This window comes from Lepidochelys olivacea, assembly GCF_965140295.1.
Source record: "Lepidochelys olivacea isolate rLepOli2 genome assembly, chromosome: 3".
In the NCBI taxonomy this organism is placed as follows: Eukaryota; Metazoa; Chordata; order Testudines; family Cheloniidae; genus Lepidochelys; species Lepidochelys olivacea.
In genome coordinates, this window is record NC_140413.1 from 62,671,425 (window position 1) to 62,689,733 (window position 18,309).

At 44.2% G+C, this 18,309-nt stretch overlaps 1 protein-coding gene across 1 annotated transcript in view; it reads left to right on the forward strand.

Moving 5' to 3' along the window:
* Positions 1 to 1,016: 1,016 nt before the first annotated feature.
* The window catches only part of SH3BGRL2 (SH3 domain binding glutamate rich protein like 2), a 47,708-nt gene continuing 30,415 nt past the window's right edge, over positions 1,017 to 18,309 (forward strand). Inside the window, exon 1 of the mRNA XM_084624479.1 lies at positions 1,017 to 1,291. Within this exon, the coding sequence (XP_084480605.1) occupies positions 1,247 to 1,291 (45 nt within the window). The 5' untranslated portion in view covers positions 1,017 to 1,246. The remainder of the gene's footprint in view (positions 1,292 to 18,309) is intronic.

Genomic DNA, 18,309 nt, shown 5'->3' on the forward strand with positions numbered 1-18,309 from the left:
TTTTTTTTTTTAAATGTAAAGAACATTATTGAGGATGGCTCAATCCCTATTAGCCACTGACTGGTAAACTGAGACATCTCTTTACCCTAATCAGCTCAGAGAAAATCTGCCACATACCTGCCAACATTTGAAAGCTATAAATATGTACAGCTGGGTGAAGACTGGGACCCACTTTAACGCAACTGAAATATATTGGGTTAGGATGACTTTCTGAAAGGGCAAGCGGTCTGATTTTCTTCGGTCTCAAACCTTGTGTTGTAATTTTCACTTGTGTGAAGCAAGTGTAAAAAATGCCACCAGATCACAATGGTGGCCTTTGACACCCACTTTGTGCAGACGGGTAGACACTAGGCCAGGCAGTAGAAAATAAAGCTGAGAGTGAGGGGAATTCAAAACTCAGCTGAAAAATAGGATTTTGTCATTTCTAAACACCATCAGCTGGCATGCAGGCAAAGCTCAATGTGAAAGAAGCCCTTATTATGGATGTACTTTAATAATGCTGCAGATGAAAACAAGCTGTTAGGCACTGTGGCCTGTATCTTTAAAAATGGTCCTTACTTGCCTCTGTTCCACTGTTGATTTGCGAGGGTGTCTAGATCCTTGGCCATAAATAACTGGGGTGACCAGCATGCCTGGCAGGCCGTGGTACTGAGCCCCCCAACTCAGGCTCAAGTCAATGGGAGCTGCGGGTGTGCAACATCTCTGGGAATCAGGCCTCCTCGAAGTGTCCCCTATGGGAGCCACCAGAATTTAGAGACAGCCAGAATTAGCGGCTACTATTCAGTAGGTTGTTCCCTACTAAACTACCTGACCGTGGGGACGGATCTAAAGCCCGGTTTTCAGACCGGGGTGGGGCCCCGTTCGACCTGCCGCCCCCCCAGCTGGGAGGTGCAGGTTGCCCCCTGGAAACACATCCACCAACTGGCAGAGCGGCAGCACTACAATTCCCAGCAACCACTGCGCACGCCCCTCTCATCCCCCCGTCCTGCTTTCGTCTCCTGCCTCCCGCTCAGCTCTGGGTGTCTGCGCTGCGGCTGCGGCTGCTGCCAGGCGAAGCGGGAGTCCCGAGGCGGAGGCAGGGCTGGAGCTGCTAGCGCCTCTGGGCTTCAGCGGGGTGAGCAAGGCGGGCTAGGTCCTGCAAGCAACCCCCCAGCTCGCAGCAGCGGCTTTCAGCTGCAGGAGTGGAAGCCCCCTTAGCCCTTCCACGCCTCCCCTTGGCTGGAGAGAAGCGGCGAATGAAGTGAGGATGGTTATCCGGGTGTTCATCGCATCCTCCTCTGGCTCGGTGGCGGTGAGTGATGGGGGGCGTGGGAGGCGCACCTGGAGGGGCAGAGGGGCAGGCGGTGGCTGCGGCCAGCTGGCTGCTTGGGCTCCCCAGCCACCCACGCTGCTATCGCTAAAGCTGGCTGGGGGGATGGCGCTTCCCCGCTGCAAACATTCACGGTATGCATCCGATGAAGTGAGCTGTAGCTCAGGAAAGCTCATGCTCAAATAAATTGGTTAGTCTCTAAGGTGCCACAAGTCCTCCTTTTCTTTTTACGCACAACTCTGCTGCTCATCAAATGTTTGGAAATTCCAAGGAACCACTTGGATTTGGGTGGGGCCAATTGCTTAGGGGACCTACATTTCAGATAGTAGTTAGTGGTGGACAGGGGTGCCTTTGTTGATAAGATTTGGTGGGGTGGAGTAAGAAAAGAGGTCTCAAATTTGAACCATAAATTCCACGAAACTACAGTATCTGACAGGTTTCAGAGTAGCAGCTGTGTTAGTCTGTAGCCGCAAAAAGAAAAGGAGGACTTGTGGCACCTTAGTCTCTAAGTACTCCTTTTCTTTTTACAGTCTCTGAGGAACTGCCTTATACAAGAATTATTGTTCTTTTTAACCTCTGAGGATAGGACAAGAACCAATAGGCTTAAATTGCAGCAGGGGTGGTTTAGAATCATAGAATCAGAGCTGGTTCCAGGCACCAGCATTCCAAGCAGGTGCCTGGGGTGGCAATCTTAAAGGGGCGGCAGGCCATGCGTCGTTAGGGCGGCATGAGTTTTTTCACCACGGTGGCAATTCAGCATCAGCTTGTATCTTCACAGTCCAACGGCGGCAATTCGGCGGCAGCCCCCTTCTTCGGCCACCCGCGGCGGCAATTTAGTGGCAGCTCCCTTCTTCAGACGGCAATTTGGCGTGCTGCTTGCGGCAGCAAAAAGTGTAGAGCCGGGCCTGCATCGAATATCAGGGTTGGAAGGAATCTCAGGAGGTCATCTAGTGTTTGGAAATTCCTCAAAGCAGGACCAATCGCCAATTTTTGCTCCAGATCCCTAAATGGCCCCCTCAAGGATTGAACTCACAACCCTGGTTTAGCAGGCCAATGCTCAAACCACTGAGCTATCCTTCCCCTTTAGGTTGCTTATTTGGGAAAAACTTTCTGTCAGGGTGTTTAAACAGTGAAATAAATTGGAGTAAAAGACCTCTTGAGGTCCCTCCAGTCCTACAATTCTATGATTCCCATAATTTAGTTTAAAAACAAGCAGAGCAGGATATCTGCTTGGTATTTTTTTTGTTTTTGTTTTTTAAATAAAGTGTATTTCCTCATTTTATTATAAGAGTATTGCTGTGATAGATTGTTTCCTCTCTCCTAGCAGAAGTTCTTATCATGGTACAGCCCTCCCTGTTGTTATTCCACCATTTCCATTCTAAACTTGATTTAGACTAGAATGTTAGTATTTACTGTAGCATTGCTTCCAACATAATTATACTTGGTTGTATGTAGTCAGTCTTCATCTAGCACTGGCGTACAAAAACTTTACTGTGAGAGAAAATTTATTTATGCTGTCCTGCTTGTTTTTTGTTTTTTGTATCAGCCTGCCTGCTTTGAAATGAAAGGTATTTAAAATGTCCAGGGAGGTCTGGGGTCATGCGTGTGTGCTTGGAAAAAATTAAAATGACTAAAGAAAGTATAACAAAATTGGTAAGCTGACACTTAAAAAAAACCTTAAAACTCTTCCTTAAGTTATTGATGAGATTTCTTGAGTAAAGCAGCCTAGTTTTACCACAAGTACTCCTTTTCTTTTTGCGAATACAGACTAACACGGCTGCTACTCTGAAACCTAGTTTTAACACTGTTAGTCACGTCCCATGGATAGAGAAGGGGAGTCTTGCAACAGCATTGCTTTAGTCTGAAATACGTATTTTTCCTCAGGGCACTGTAACAAACAAAATAAAGTCTACTGATAATTACTGGAGGCTTTTAAAAAAAAACAAAAAAACAAACCACAGAACAACCTCAGGACAAAGGCATATCTGCAAGTTAACAAGTATTTTGAAGTGGGCACAACTCTTTGAATTAAACTTTGAAGGGCATCAATCATTATGTCCTTTGATAGTAGCTGAAGTCCTTACAGTTTTCTCTTGGTTAATTAATTATGCATGTGACCTATAAATATCCATATTCCTATTTAAAATGACAGCTTATATTTCCATGAAGACAATCGGAATGGAAATGCTCATCTGAATGTGTTCTTTAATGAGAAACATCAGAGGGCTTCAGATATAATTGGTATACTTTATGCTTGAGCAGTGCTATTATTGGCATTCTTTTTTTTTTTTTTTTTTTTGTAGAGTGACAGTGGACTTTGTTCCCCACTGAAGGTTTATGTATTCTCTTCCTTTGGTCTTCTGTTGTGCACTGTTTGTGTTCAGGTCAGTTGCATGATGACAGGTTTGTCGTCTGATACAGTTTGGCATGAAGTGCTTGGAATGCTTAGTATTTTCATGCTTACAGCTAATAAAAACGAATTATCCATTTCAGTAGCCTATTGAGCAAATACAGAATCTCTTCAGAACTTTAACAGTACATGCTCAGTGAGCATTCATAATAGAAACACTCCCTCCCATTAACTGGCAGTCAGTTCATATTGTAGTAGTGCAATATTGATATGTTTAATTTGTCTCATATTTATTTCAAACCATAATGACCTATTTGAGGTTTTTGGGGGGGCTAGGGGAGGAGAAGCTTGGTCCAATAATCACCAGCTAGAATAGTTAAGAATAAGAACATAAGAACGGCCAAAGGTCCATCTAGCCCAGTGTCCTGTCTGCTGGCATTGGCCACTGTTAGGTGCTTCAGAGGCAATGAACAGAACAGGTAATCATCAAGTGATCCATCCCCTGTTGCCCATTCCCAGCTTCGGGCACAGGTAGGGATGGCTGGGCCAATCGAGCTAGTTATTACCTGACTGACAAACAAGTTAATTTTTACACCAAGATCAGCAGCAGTTAGAGATTCCCTCCCATTACCCTGCCATCCCAGTTCTGGGGTTGAAGTGAAGTTTAATTTTCATGTCAATTCATCCACTGGCTTTTCTGCTTTGGCTGCCAGCAGTAGGGCCAATTATGATGGTGACTTAGATGACGTGTACCATTAGTACTGGACTAAGACCACCAACTCACTTTATATAAGCTATTGTACGGCCATCTGATAGGAAAGACTTTCATTTGTTAGTATCTTTGGGCAGAATAGAATAGGTGACATAAAGGGGAAAGGCACTGCAACCCATTACCGATTCTCTACTTTAGTAATACTCTAAAACAGTGAAGTTTTAAAACTTATTTCTTGATGTTTGAGAAGACCACTGTAGAATCAGGTATCAGAGAAGGGAAAGACCGGCTAGGTCATGTCCATACTCTTCCAAGTGCATGGAAAGCCGAGCCTGCATCTTCTCCCGTGCAATTCAGGACACAGCATTATCTCCCTGTTTGCCAAGGGCACTAGAAAATAATGAAACACCCCTCCAGAACCCACACCAACAGGTCTGGAAGGAACTGATGGTTTGATTTCCACTCCTTATGACATCTTGGGTGAAGTTGTAGGACATCCATACATGTAGGACTGTTCTCTCAAGTGCATTTGCTAGTGCTTTGTCCAATCAAGTTTTAAATGTCTTAGGCAATGCTTCTTCCATCATTTTCCCTAGGAAATTATTGCTGCCCTTCTGTTCTGCTGTGGATGTACAGTTACCTTCTCTTTCTGTTCCATTGTTTGTAGATAAACTAGTTCTATTTAGTGTTAAATCATGCTGGTATGTCATTCATCGGAATGTTGATTAGTAAGAAAAGACTCAGGTGGCTTGGACATATCAAGTGAATGCTGGAATACAAGATCCCGAAGCGTGCGCTGTACTCTGAAGCTCAAGAAGTGTCTAAAATAGAGGCAGACCACTGTGCAGATTTCAGGATGCTTGCAAAGATGATTTAGTATCCTTTGGAATCCTTTGGATGATTGGGAAAGAAGTGAAGAATGTCACTCTAATTAGCAGCGTCAGCTTGCATGTAGATAGATGGAGCAAGGCATTGCGAAGCAGACTGGATCGGGCTTTGTGAGGACTGGCGTCAGAGGAGGAAAGAATCTGCTGCTCGGATTCAGAGCATTGTTAGTGTATGGGTGTGCCTTATCTGTGGACAGGCCCATCGCTCATGTGTCGGACTTAGCAGCAATCAGAGAACTCATTGGCGCATACACCTTGCTCCGCAAAGAGCGATGGTGCCATTGATTGAGTTCTATTTACAATGTGAGCAAATTAAGATTATTTTTGTTATATTTGGAGTTTTCATAATGCATATCTGAAACAGGAGTGTCAACAAAAGGAAATATGCACACATAAGAATTTACAAAGAAATATCTTTAGATGTTGGGACTTAAATTAGTGACTGATACCTAAAACATACCTTAGACTGAAAGGCACTCTCTCTTCCTTGGCTGGCACTAGATTTTGAGCAAAGATGCTATATACAAAAAAAAAAAAAATGTAATGTGGATGTCTCCATGCCTGAGTTTGTAGTACTGACTAGGGGATGGGCAGTTTTTGAAAATGAAAAACATTATGACTAGCTGGTATTTGCAGATATAGAAATAAAATAGTTTTTTCACAGTTATGCAAAATCCTGTTATAACAGTTATTTATCAATATTGGTACTTATACAAGGGCTGTCTGAATTCTGATATACCATCATTTTTAAATGTGTGTGATTTATTTAAGAAATTTATACCTTTACTACCTGTTCCTTAACAGTGCACGGCTTTGTGCCAGAGGCAAGATTCTGTAAATCGGTAATAACGCCACTGATGTCAAATAGATTTACATGATATCAGAATCTGGCCCATTGTAGCTATATTTATAACATTGAGATCAATGTTCTGTAACAAGGTGTGTGGTATGACTGTTTTGTTTTTCATTTCTTAACCTCACTACTGGTGTAAGCAGTGCCAGGATGAGCTCCACCCTGACATCTGGTGGTGAGGTGTGGCAAGTTGTGGAAAAGAACTTCAGGAGCCGATCTCATTTGCATAGGCACACCCACCCCGCCTAGAATGAGGCCATAGCTGCCCAAATGGTCACTTTGGCTGCTGTGGGATCCCCAGTGTCTCTGTTATTGGGGCAGGAAGAATAAATTGTTATTATCCTGATTATGGGAACTGTGCTTGGAACTGTACTTGGCCTTTTGTTATGATGGAGGGACTCACCATCAACTAAGTAGCACTCGCTAGGCAAGGGTCATGGGTTTTAAAACTCTGTGAATTGAGAGAGGCTGGGGACAAGTATTAATACTTGGTGGCATGGGCCCCTTGGTGAGGGCCTTACATGCTAATTGCACTTCCTCCTCTCTCCACTGTGGAATATCAGAGCTAATTTTGATTCCATTAGGAGTCTAGTTACAGGCAGCTGAGCTCACTTTGGGCTAATGGTGCACCAGCACTGAGGCTCCCCTACTACAAGCTGAATTCACCAAAGAGCTGAACTGACTAAGAGCTGAAATCACTGAGTGTTGTGTTAAGTAGTCGGGGAGCCTGAAGATATATTGTGGAGCAGTTTGCGGGATGGCTGGAGTGCCTTGTGGACAGGCTGGTGGAGCAGTTCGTAGGACGGCGGGAGCCGCTGGTGGGACGCGGAGCGGAGCTGAGCGAAGGAGTTCGTGGGGCGGCTGGCGGAGCGGAGCGCTGCTATGGAGCTATGGGGCGGTCAGCTTCAGATCATGTAAGGTGCCTCTTACCCCCGTCCCATCTCCACCCAGGTTGGGAGGTAAAGCTCCACAGATAAACTTTCGAACTCTGGGGCTGCCCTGACCAGGGACAGAGACTTTTGGGGCATTGGACTTTTGGGACTTTGGGTGATTTGGGGTTGCTGGACTCAAGAACCAAAGGGAAAGGGGCATGCCCCAATTTTCTTGGGGTGGGTTTTTTTGCTCATGGGTTGTGTTATGAATCCTGTTGGTGGTGTTTCCCCAACATAATGCCACATTGTTTCTCTCTGTTATTAAAAGGCTTTTTGCTACACTCAGACTATGTGCTTGCGAGAGGGGAAGTATTGCCTCTTGGAGGCGCCCAGCGGGGGTGGTATATATTTGTCCCAGGTCACTGGGTGGGGGCTCGAGCCGGTTTGCATTGTGTTATTGGAATGGATCCCCTAGGTATTGAACCCGGCCCTTGTTGCTGCCAACTCTGACAGGCAGAAGGGTTACACTGGTATTTTGGTTAAATTACTAGTTTTGTTTTGTTTTTAAATAAAGATTCAACAAGCCTACAATACTGGGTTCGGTTTCTTTGTTATCTACACAGCAATGTGTTGCCAATACTCTAACAGGGAGATTTAACAAACCTTCTTCCTCTTTAGCCTGTGATAAGTCTGGTGTGAATGTGCTTGCATGGAAGGTGGGGTGAAGGACAGGGGAATGAATCATCTTATTTTCGTTTAAACAAAACCCCTGTATGCTAACCACGAGGAGAGGTGACATTGTTTGGCAAGCATAATGGTCCAAGTTTTCTCCAATATAATTCCTTTGAAATCTCCACAATTATACCCAGGTTGTACTAAATGTACTGAGCTGGAAATGTCCCTGAAAAATATACTAACCATTGCTAGCACAGTGTTCCCTTTGTTTAGGTGTATTCTCACTGTTTTGTTTTTTTCTTTTTAAATCCCTGACACTTAGTGCAATCTGACCTATGCCAGAGAAAAGAAAAATGGCCTGTCTATAAATATGTGTAGAAGTTCAAAGAATAAGCCCTCTTGGGGAGGGATGGTAAAATGGTATCCAGCAAGAGGTTGAGCACCAGAAGCAGCAAAGAAAATACCTCAACACTTCATTTTGGTGTTAGAATCCCAAGACTTTTCAAGCACATCGCTGTTTCTAGTCCTGCGTATGGTTGATGGTGAACTGTAATAGCTCTGATGGCTTTATTTTATTATGAAACCTGTAGATGCAAATGCTTCATGAATTTAAAAATATCCAGTAAAACAGCTTTAATTGGAATGTAAATATTCCTTTCAGTGTTTGCACCATACAGTCCCCTATCACTGCTTGTGGGCACTACAGAAAACCCTAAGGCCTTGTCCAGACTAAAATAAAAGTTTTTAAAAACACCCTAGTGTAGACAGGGCAAGTTGTAGTTTAACATATTTTAGGTGATGCAGTTGAAACCCAGTGGGAAACCTCGTAAAGACAGCCTAGCAGGTTTTTGCTGGCCCTGCCACCTTTTGCTTCTTCACCCTATACTTCTGTCCCTTCAGGGGAATATGTCCTGAACTCAGCCCTGGTCTACAGTGGGGGCGGGGGGGATCGATCTAAGTTACGCAACTTCAGCTACGTGAATAACCCCAATCTCTAACAATTGCACAACATGTGCTTTTAAGGTTATCTCTTTTCTCTGAATTCACTCATTCTGGCATGATTGTGAAATGATAAAGAACAATTCATACATTTTTAAAGATTTTATTTCTTTAGCCTGTAGAGCTAACAGTTCCATGAGACAATGGTCTAGCCCATGAATAGACCTTTTTTCACTAATGGTCACTGTGGCCCCTTTATTGGGTCTTGCTTCATTCTTTATTGTCACTACTGGCACTGATTGTAGAAGATCCTTAATCTATTAAGTCACCATGTCTGCTAACTGAATTTGATTTCAAACAGTTAAGGTTACTGACATATAGCATCCACAATGCAAATGTGAAAAATCAAGGAAAAGCAAAATTAAGATACTCCAATCACATTTGTTTTGGAAATTGAAAAATAATCCATAACCCATTTCTGTTGTTAGAAAGCAGTTGCGTAATCCAACTAAAACCCAAAGAGGTAAGAGAACCTGGAGCTGTGTTTGTATTCAGCATCAGGTTTGCTTACTTTAGTGACAAAAATAAAAAAAGACTTCAGTGTTGCTTTGCATGGGTACAAGAGTCTATCCACATGCAGCTCACTGCAGGATTTGGTCTTAGATGTCTGGTTTTATTCCTGTTACCCCTGCAAAGCCAACACAACCAAGAGAGTGAGTTGAATTCCATTCTATTTCATGGATCAATAGGATTGTGTGAAAGTTCTTATCTTAGGCAATCTGATTTAAAGGCATTTACTGGCTCTGAGGATCCATTAGCCAAAGTGCCTGTTTGGGCAAAGCATTCTAAGCAGCACAAAACTTCAGCATTTTTCCTTTACCTAGTTTCAGTATTTTAATTATTGAAACAAATTATTCTAGAACAAATCATAGGCATGAATTACATTGAATGCAGAGTGCAGACATCTTGTTCAAGGAAAATATCAAGTTAATGTCAGACCTCTTGGGCTGCAATGTTTTACTGTGTTAAGTAGCCACATCTGATTTTCTTGATTTTCTCCTTACTGCAGCAACGTCTTGACAGTCGTGTTAGCAAAAGGTGCTGTAATAGCTGCTGTATCAGATACAGTAAGGGCTCGATCCAAAGATCCTTGATGACTTCAGTGGCCTTTGAATCAGGCCCCAATTGACTAAATACAAGGTTCACAGAATTGCATTGCAGCTTTCTGTGCCTAGTAATTAAACCTTAAAGGTATCTTATTTGTGTGTTTGTTTGGCAATGAGGGGGTGGGGGTTGGGGTGGGGGGGAGGAGTTCTTCAAAAAACAAAATATCTTCAGTTTGTATTTTTGCTAATGTTTTATATTGCTGTTCTTAAATGTAAAACTTTTGTGCAATGTTCTAGGCTCCAGCCTGAAAGCACCCTACTGATGTACTTTACAAATGTAATATAATGTCCCTGGGGTCAGCAGTGGGGATTGAACCAGATAGAAAAGTTGAACCCTGTACTGTCTGAGCTAAAACGCTCAGCTCTCTTAGAAAAAAAGATGTAGGAGACTCATAAACCTCTGTGGTCCAGCAAACCACACAGAGTAAATGTGGGTTACAAAATCGGAGGTCCAGGTCCAGCAAAGAGAATCAAATTTACTGCAAGACAATTAATAAGAGGGCAAGTGAAGTCCTAGAATGGGATTAGGAACCAACAACTACATTTCCAATTCTGGATTTTTCACTAATTTTTCACATGGCTTTGGGCAAATCAGGTAGCTTTTCTACATCTGTGTTCCCCTTGTAAAATTCCAATAAGTAATGTTACAGGCTATGAACTAGCTTTTGATCATTTGAAGTTTAAAAGGCGTGTGTGTGTGAGTGAGAGACACACACCGAGTGGCTCATGAAAAGCTGAAGGATGAACAGCTCCGGCTGTTTGGAATCGGAGTCATCTAGACAGCACCTCTTTGAAATGCTTCCCCCTCCACCTCTGTGCACGTCAAAAATATCAGAAACATCATTAGTCTTGCAAAGTAATGCAAAGGGAATCTGTTGTACTACAGGAACCATAATAACTAGTTACTACGCTGGATTATTATCTCTGTTTCTCATATTGATGATTAAATCACATTCCCAGTTACATCTTACTGTGAAAATATTAAGCCATAACAGGAGATGTGATGAAGCCTTAGCAGAATCAGATGAACATACCTCTAATTTAATACTGATTAACTGCAGACCCACCTCACTCTTCTTTATTCAGATTTATAAAATGACAGGAGGTGACAGTCCTGGCATTCTTTCGTCTTCTATTTCGTTGCATTGCTGTTTTGACATAAGCACAAAAGAGAAACCATCGCAGAGTCCATCATAGAGCCATGCACGTTTCTGATGCTCTTGTTACATTTGAGCCTGCAGTGACAGATGTACTCTGCCTATTTTTGCTTCTACTGCGTTTCTTAGGTAAGGAAAGCATGTCTGATTCAAGACAATTTCTGTACCCACACTGGGGCTTTTATCACATGTGACAGAAGTGTAATTTTACCAAAACCAGTTGCATTGACTCCCAGTCCCCTGCTAGAAGTGCAAGATAACATCACTCGCCTATGTGCATCTTCGGGGAAAAAAGAGACACGAGAAGCTAAAAACCACCCCCACCCCTGCAGTATTGCATAACCATTCGCTACCTAGCTAAACCAATGGTTACTTGCCATAGCAACTGCTGCACTATGTATGCCACAGGAGAGATGCACTCTTCTCAAAATGGACATCCAAATAGCTTGAAACACCTTGGACATTTCAAAGTTTAAGGAAAAGTATGATGGTCCACTTTCTACTATCTCATCTTTAATACAGAGGTGCAACCCAAGGAGGCCCCATATAGGGCAGCAGTCTTTCCAGTCAAATAGGCTTTTGACTCCCCGAAAGCAGCTGCAGTGGCACTTAACCAGGCAGTTTGCCATAGCATAGTGCATATAGTTAGCTCTCTTCCTTAGAGATTTCTAATGTGCCTATTACTCCAGGAGCTAAGATTTTTTTTTTTTTTAAACAGCTCGGGTTCTGTTTGAATTGCTCTTGATAGAAAGTACTCTAAGGAAAGGTTTCAGAGTAGCAGCTGTGTTAGTCTGTATTCGCAAAAAGAAAAGGAGGACTTGTGGCACCTTAGAGACTAACCAATTTATTTGAGCATAAGCTTTCGTGAGCTACAGTGGATGCATCCGATGAAGTGAGCTGTAGCTCATGAAAGCTTATGCTCAGATAAATTGGTTAGTCTCTAAGGTGCCACAAGTCCTCCTTTTCTTTTTACTCTAAGGAAGAGGCACGTGTGATGGTTTGGAGAACCTGTCTATGTACAACTTATGAATTCTGGTTGATTTTATGAAATTGTTGTATCAATGAGTGCCTCGGTGTATGTGGAATCCGTTATCTGCTTTCAGAGCTGGTATCATGCCTCTCTCAGACTAGGGACAATGGAAATTTGTTAAACTGCAAGCTCCCATTCAGATGGAAGCACTTTAGGACACTGGGATGGCTGAAGGCTAGGAGAACCAGTTCTCACTGCAGATAAGGGGTATGGGAGGGGCCGCGGGGGGAGGAGGAAGAGGAGCAGTGGACTTTCCCCAGAAAGGGAACAAAGAGACTGAGATGTTTGGTTAAAAGCAGAGAGGGACTCGGAGAGAGGAACAAAAGGGTCAGGCTCTAGGAGCCAAGGAGGACCTGCTGACTGCAGACCAGCCAGCACTGAAGGAAGCTGACTGCGAAGGTCAGAGATTCTCCATGAGTCTGAGGATAAGCTGTGAGCTGGAGGAGCATGGTCCTGAAGAGGGGACCTGGAATCCTGAAAGAATGTTGACCCAAATCCCAAAGACCACTCAAGACTGGTGAGGAGATGGAGGCACGGAATGGCGTGTAGGTGTTTCTGGTTTTAGCTGGATCTGTCTCTTGTATTGTCTAAAGAAAATAATTTTAGAAATACTTTTGCAAAGTCTGTGTCTATTCGCTTCAGCTATCACATGTTCCTGAAAGAGTAAACTATAAACCAGCGTGCCCATCAGGAGGGAGTTCTGGGTAGACTTGCCAGCTTTCTAATCGCACAAAACCGAACACCCTTGCCCCTGCCCTGCCTCTTCTCTGAGGCCTTGCCCCTGCTCACTCCATCCCTCCTCCCCCCGCCCCCCCCGTTGCTTGTTCTTCCCAACCTCACTCACTCACTCATTTTCACTGGGCTGGGGCAGGGGGTTTTCACTGGGGTGGGGCCTGAAATGAGGGATTCAGAGTATGGGAGGGGCCTCTGGGCTGGGGCAGGAGGTTGAGGTGCAGGCTCCGAGAGGGAGTTTGGGTGCAGGAGGGGGCGCAGGGCTGGGGCAGGGGAGGAGGGGTTGGGCTCCGGGATGGAATTTGGATGTGGAACGGGGTTCTGAGCTGGGGCAGGGGGTTGGGGCACAGGAGGGGGTGTGGGCATCAGGAGGGAGTTTGGATGCAGGAGGGGACTCAGGGCTGGTGCAGGGGGTTAAGGTGCGTGGGGGGGAGGGCTCTGGCTGGGGTTGTGGGCTCCGGGGATGAAGGGTTTGGGGTGTGGGAGGGGGCTCCAGGCTCGGGCAGGGAGTTGGGGTGCAGGCTCTGGGCAGTGCTTACCTTGCAGGCTCCCAGGAAGCGGTGACATGTCCCTCCAGTTCCTGGCCAATGGGAGCTGCAGAGCCAGCGCTTGGGGTGGGGGCAGTGTGTGGAGCCCCCGTGGCCATCCCTACACCTAGGAGATGGAGGGACATGCTGGTAGCACTGGGCCTGAAGAGCTTTTCATGAAGCAGGAGGAAGGGACGCCATTTGTTTTTATCATCCATTAAAATCTTTATTTAATTTTAATTTAGTAACTTGAAAAATGTTTCCTTTTAGTACAGGACAGTCCCTCTTTTATAGCAAGATATTTAACTCTTCCCATTCCTTTACCTTCAAAAAGCTCTCCTAGTCTCCACTTTTTCTCCCCATGCAGCCCTACCTACACCTATTCAGTGTTGGCAGGTATGTTTGAAGCCACCAATATGTTTACATTTGCAATTAGTCTTGCAGTTATGTTTCTTGTTTGTAATTTTCTCAAGATGTGGGCACAAGTATCAGTTACTCAGCGTTTGCTAGCCTGTAGCTAATTGGAGCAGATTTGGTAGCACCATTTAAAAAGCAAGGAGCTGCTACTTCCTAGCATCTTTACAACTTTTAAAAAATTAAAACAATTGTTGGTGCTCTCAAAACAAACAGTGAATGTGCTGTAAGCCCTGGAATTTATTCATCAATTACATTGTAAAACTGCAAGCACAGACCACACTTAGCAAAATTCATGGGCAGAGTGTGTGTCAGCAAAACATTGCTACAGAATCATTTGACTGATAAAGCACATAGCATTAGCTCAGAATGCTTGCTCTGAATAAAGCAAAATATTTACTGCAAATGAGACATGGGAATAGGTTTCTCTGTACTGTTTATTCCCCCCTTGTGTAATTTAAGGCAGCAAAACCAAGTGGTGTAGAAGCATACGAACTACTGTCAAAGAAGGAAGATATTGATAAGTAACAGTCCCTATGAAATGTTAAGAAAACGTGATGATTTAGTCCTGCTTAGAATCATAAAAAGAAGAGGATGACTTGCAGCACCTTAGAGACTAAAAAATTTGTTTGAGCATAAGCTTTCGTGAGCTACAGCTCACTTCATGCATCCGATGAAGTGAGCTGTAGCTCATGAAAGCTTATGCTCAAATAAATTTGTTCTCTTCTTTTTGCGGATTCAGACTAACACAGCTGCTACTCTGAAACTTAGAATCATAGAATATCAGGGTTGGAAGGGACCTCAGGAGGTCATCTAGTCCAACCCCCTGCTCAAAGCAGGACCAATCCCCAACTAAATCATCCCAGCCAGGGCTTTGTCAAGGCTGACCTTAAAAACTTCAAAGGAAGGAGATTCCACCACCTCCCTACGTAACGCATTCCAGTGCTTCACCATCCTCCTAGTGAAAAAATTTTTCCTAATATCCAACCTAAACCTCCCCCACTGCAACTTGAGACCATTACTGCTCGTTCTGTCATCTGCTACCTCTGAGAACAGTCTAGATCCATCCTCTTTGGAACCCCCTTTCAGGTAGTTGAAAGCAGCTATCAAATCCCCCCTCATTCTTCTCTTCCGCAGACTAAACAATCCCAGTTCCCTCAGCCTCTCCTCATAAGTCATATGTTCCAGTCCCCTAATCATTTTTGTTGCCCTCCGCTGGATGTTTTCCAATTTTTTCACATCCTTCTTGTAGTGTGGGGCCCAAATCTGGACACACTACTCCAGATGAGGCCTCACCAATGTCGAATAGAGGGGAACAATCACGTACCTCGATCTGCTGGCAATGCCCCTACGTATACATCCCAAAATGGTGTTAGCCTTCTTGGCAACAAGGGCACACTGTTGACTCATATCCAGCTTCTTGTCCACTGTAACCCCTAGATCCTTTTCTGCAGAACTGCTGCCTAGCCATTTGGTCCCTAGTCTGTAGCGGTGTATGGGATTCTTCCGTCCTAAGTGCAGGACTATGCACTTGTCCTTGATGAACCTCATCAGATTTCTTTTGGCCCAATCCTCTAATTTGTCTAGGGCCCTCTGTATCCTATCCCTACCCTCCAGCGTATCTACCTCCTTCCAGTTTAGTGTCATCTGCAAACTTGCTGAGGATGCAATCCAAACCATCCTCCAGATCATTAATGAAGATACTGAACAAAACCGGCCCCAAGACCGACCCTTGGGGCACTCCACTTGATACCGGCTGCCAACTAGACATGGAGCTTTTGATCACTACCCGTTGAGCCCGACAATCTAGCCAGCTTTCTATCCACCTTATAGTCCATTCATCCAGCCCAAACTTCTTTAACTTGCTGGCAAGAATACTGTGGGAGACTGTGTCAAAAGCTTTGCTAAAGTCAAGGAACAACATGCCCACTGCTTTCCCCTCATCCACAGAGCCAGTTATCTCGTCATAGAAGGCAATTAGATTAGTCAGGGATGACTTGCCCTTGGTAAATCCATGCTGACTGTTCCTGATCACTAAGTGCTTGCTACATATTGGCTCCAACTCAGAATCCAGGTGGTACAACATGGCATAAAACCACCTTTTCCCCACCCTTTCCCATTGTGCTGCCCCTTCTGTGCTTTGTTTCTCAGGTGGTGCAGCCCAGGATCTAGCCAAGTCTCACTGGAGCGCTGTACATTTTCAAAGCAATGGCCAGTAATGCCTGCCTCAAGACTCTGAGCCCCTCCTCCCATGATCTATAGCCTGATTTATAGTTTCTTTGTGAGGTTACTACTAAATTGTCTGTGATTATGAATGACAAAAGTTAAATAGCATACTCAGTAGCCACGATCGTATAGTGCCACATGTCAAAGTCTCGGAGAAACAAAGGGAAACCAGTTGCGAGGGTTATGGTGGATGCTCCATCACTAGAAATTTTTAAATCAAGACTGGCTGTTTTTCTGAAAACAATGCTCTAGCTCTAGCAGGAATTAATTCCAGGCTGTCCTATGGCCAGTGTTATGCGGGAGGTCAGACTAAATGATCACAATGACTTTATTAATCTATGAATTTGTACAATCTACATATAAAAAGGAAGTAATAAAATTCTGTCTTCTGTAAAAGTAAACAACCAAAGTCCAAGAGGAATACTTATCAGTATGTGAAATGAGCATATGAACAATAACCACAGTAGAACAATGGTTGCTGCTCATACAATGCAGTTTCTCTTTCCTGTCTTCAGCTGCTACGTGTAGTTTCATTGGAAGACAATACTGTGTACATTTGTGCATAGATCATTAAAAACCCACAGAACCAACATGACGGTGGCTACCATTCTCTCTAACCCCTTTAGTTTATATTGCATCTCCCTTCCCTCCCCACTCTTCCTCTGTCTTACCTGTTAGGGCAGGGGTGGCCAACCTGAGCCTGAGAAGGAGCCAGAATTTACCAATGTACATTGCCAAAGCGCCACAGTAATACGTCAGCAGCCCTCCATTCGCTCCCCTCCTTCCCCCCACTCAGTGCCTTCCACCCACCAGCAGCCCCGCACATCCCGATCAGCTGTTCCGTGGTGTGCAGGAGCCTCTGGTGGGGCGGAGAAGCAAGGGCACGGCAGGCTGAGGGACGGGGGTGGGAAGGGGTGGAGTGGGGGCAGGGCCCATGGCAGAGCCAGGGGTTGAGCAGTGAGCACCCCCCGGCACGTTGGAAAGTTGGCGCCTGTAGCTCCAACCCCGCAGTCGGTGCCTATACAAGGAGCCGCATGTTAACTTCTGAAGAGCCGCATGTGGCTCCGGAGCCACCGGTTGGCCACCCCTGTATTAGGGCTTGACTTTGCTCCCTATAAAGTCCATGGCAAAACTCACTGATTTCAGTGGTACAGGACTGGGCCCTTAAGTTGTAAATTACATTAAGGGTCTGTGATGGTGTTTTTGTTTGTGGGGTTTTTTGAGGGGGGGGGTACAGCGCTTAACACAATGCACTTCCAATTGTAACTGGGTCTTTTGTGCTGGATTACAGATAGTAATTGTTGTTTGCAGTGCTGTTGTAGCTGTGCTGGTCCCGGGATATTAGAGAGATGACATGGGTGAGCTTAATATATTTTTATTGGACCCACTTCTGTTGGTGAAGGAGACGAGCTTTCAAGCTGCACAAAGAAGAACTGTGTGTCGTTCAAAAGCATGCGTCGTTCACCAACAGAAGTTGGCCCAATAAGAGAGAGTACCTCACCCACCTTGTCTCACAAATTCAGTAGAACCTCAGAGTTACGAACACCTCAGGAATGGAGGTTGTTTGTAACTCTGAACAAAGTGTTATGGTGGTTCTTTCAAAAGTTTATAACTGAACATTGACTTAATAAAGCTTTGAAACTTTACTATGCAGAAGAAAAATGCTGCTTTGAACCATCTTAATTTAAGTGAAACAAGCACAGAAACAGTTTCCTTACCTTGTCAAATCCTTGTTTTAAAACTTCCGTTTGTTTTAGTAGTTTACATTTAACACAGTACTGTACTGTATTTACTTTTTTATTTTTGGCTCTGCTGCTGCTTGATTTGTGTACTTCCAGTTCCAGATCAGGTGTGTGGTTGACCAGTCAGTTCGTAACTCTAGTGTTCATAACTCTGAGGTTCTACTGTAATAATAATCCTTTCCTAACTGTACTTTTTCATGTAAGCAATTGTTGTGCTTGGCTAGGGATGCTATTCATTTGTCTATGGATGGAGAGGCAGTGTTTGCACTGGTGAATGAGGGTGGTGCATGTCTGCAAGATAATTATTAACCTTGTGGGACAATGACTATAAATAACTCTATTAATTGCATATTTAGATGTATATCAAAATTGGATTTACATGCTTGACTTCTAAGGGTTTAGTCTACAGACAAATTGTACCACTTTAACTCTACAAGTATAGTTTAAAGCAATAAAATTCCCTGAGTGAGAGCTCAGTAATATTGGTATAAAAGTGCTTACGCTTGTATGGAAGGGAAATAACTATTGGGGCTGGCTGGAAAACAATATTTCTGTTTTGATACTTGGTTTCATTCCAAAGTGGAATATATGACAGAAGAGAAAGAGAAGACCAGTGGTTAGGGCACTCGCCTGGGATGGGGGAGACCGAGGTTCAAATCTCTCCTCTGCCTTTTTTGGCAAAGAGACTTGAACCTGGGTCTCCCATATTGTAGTTGAG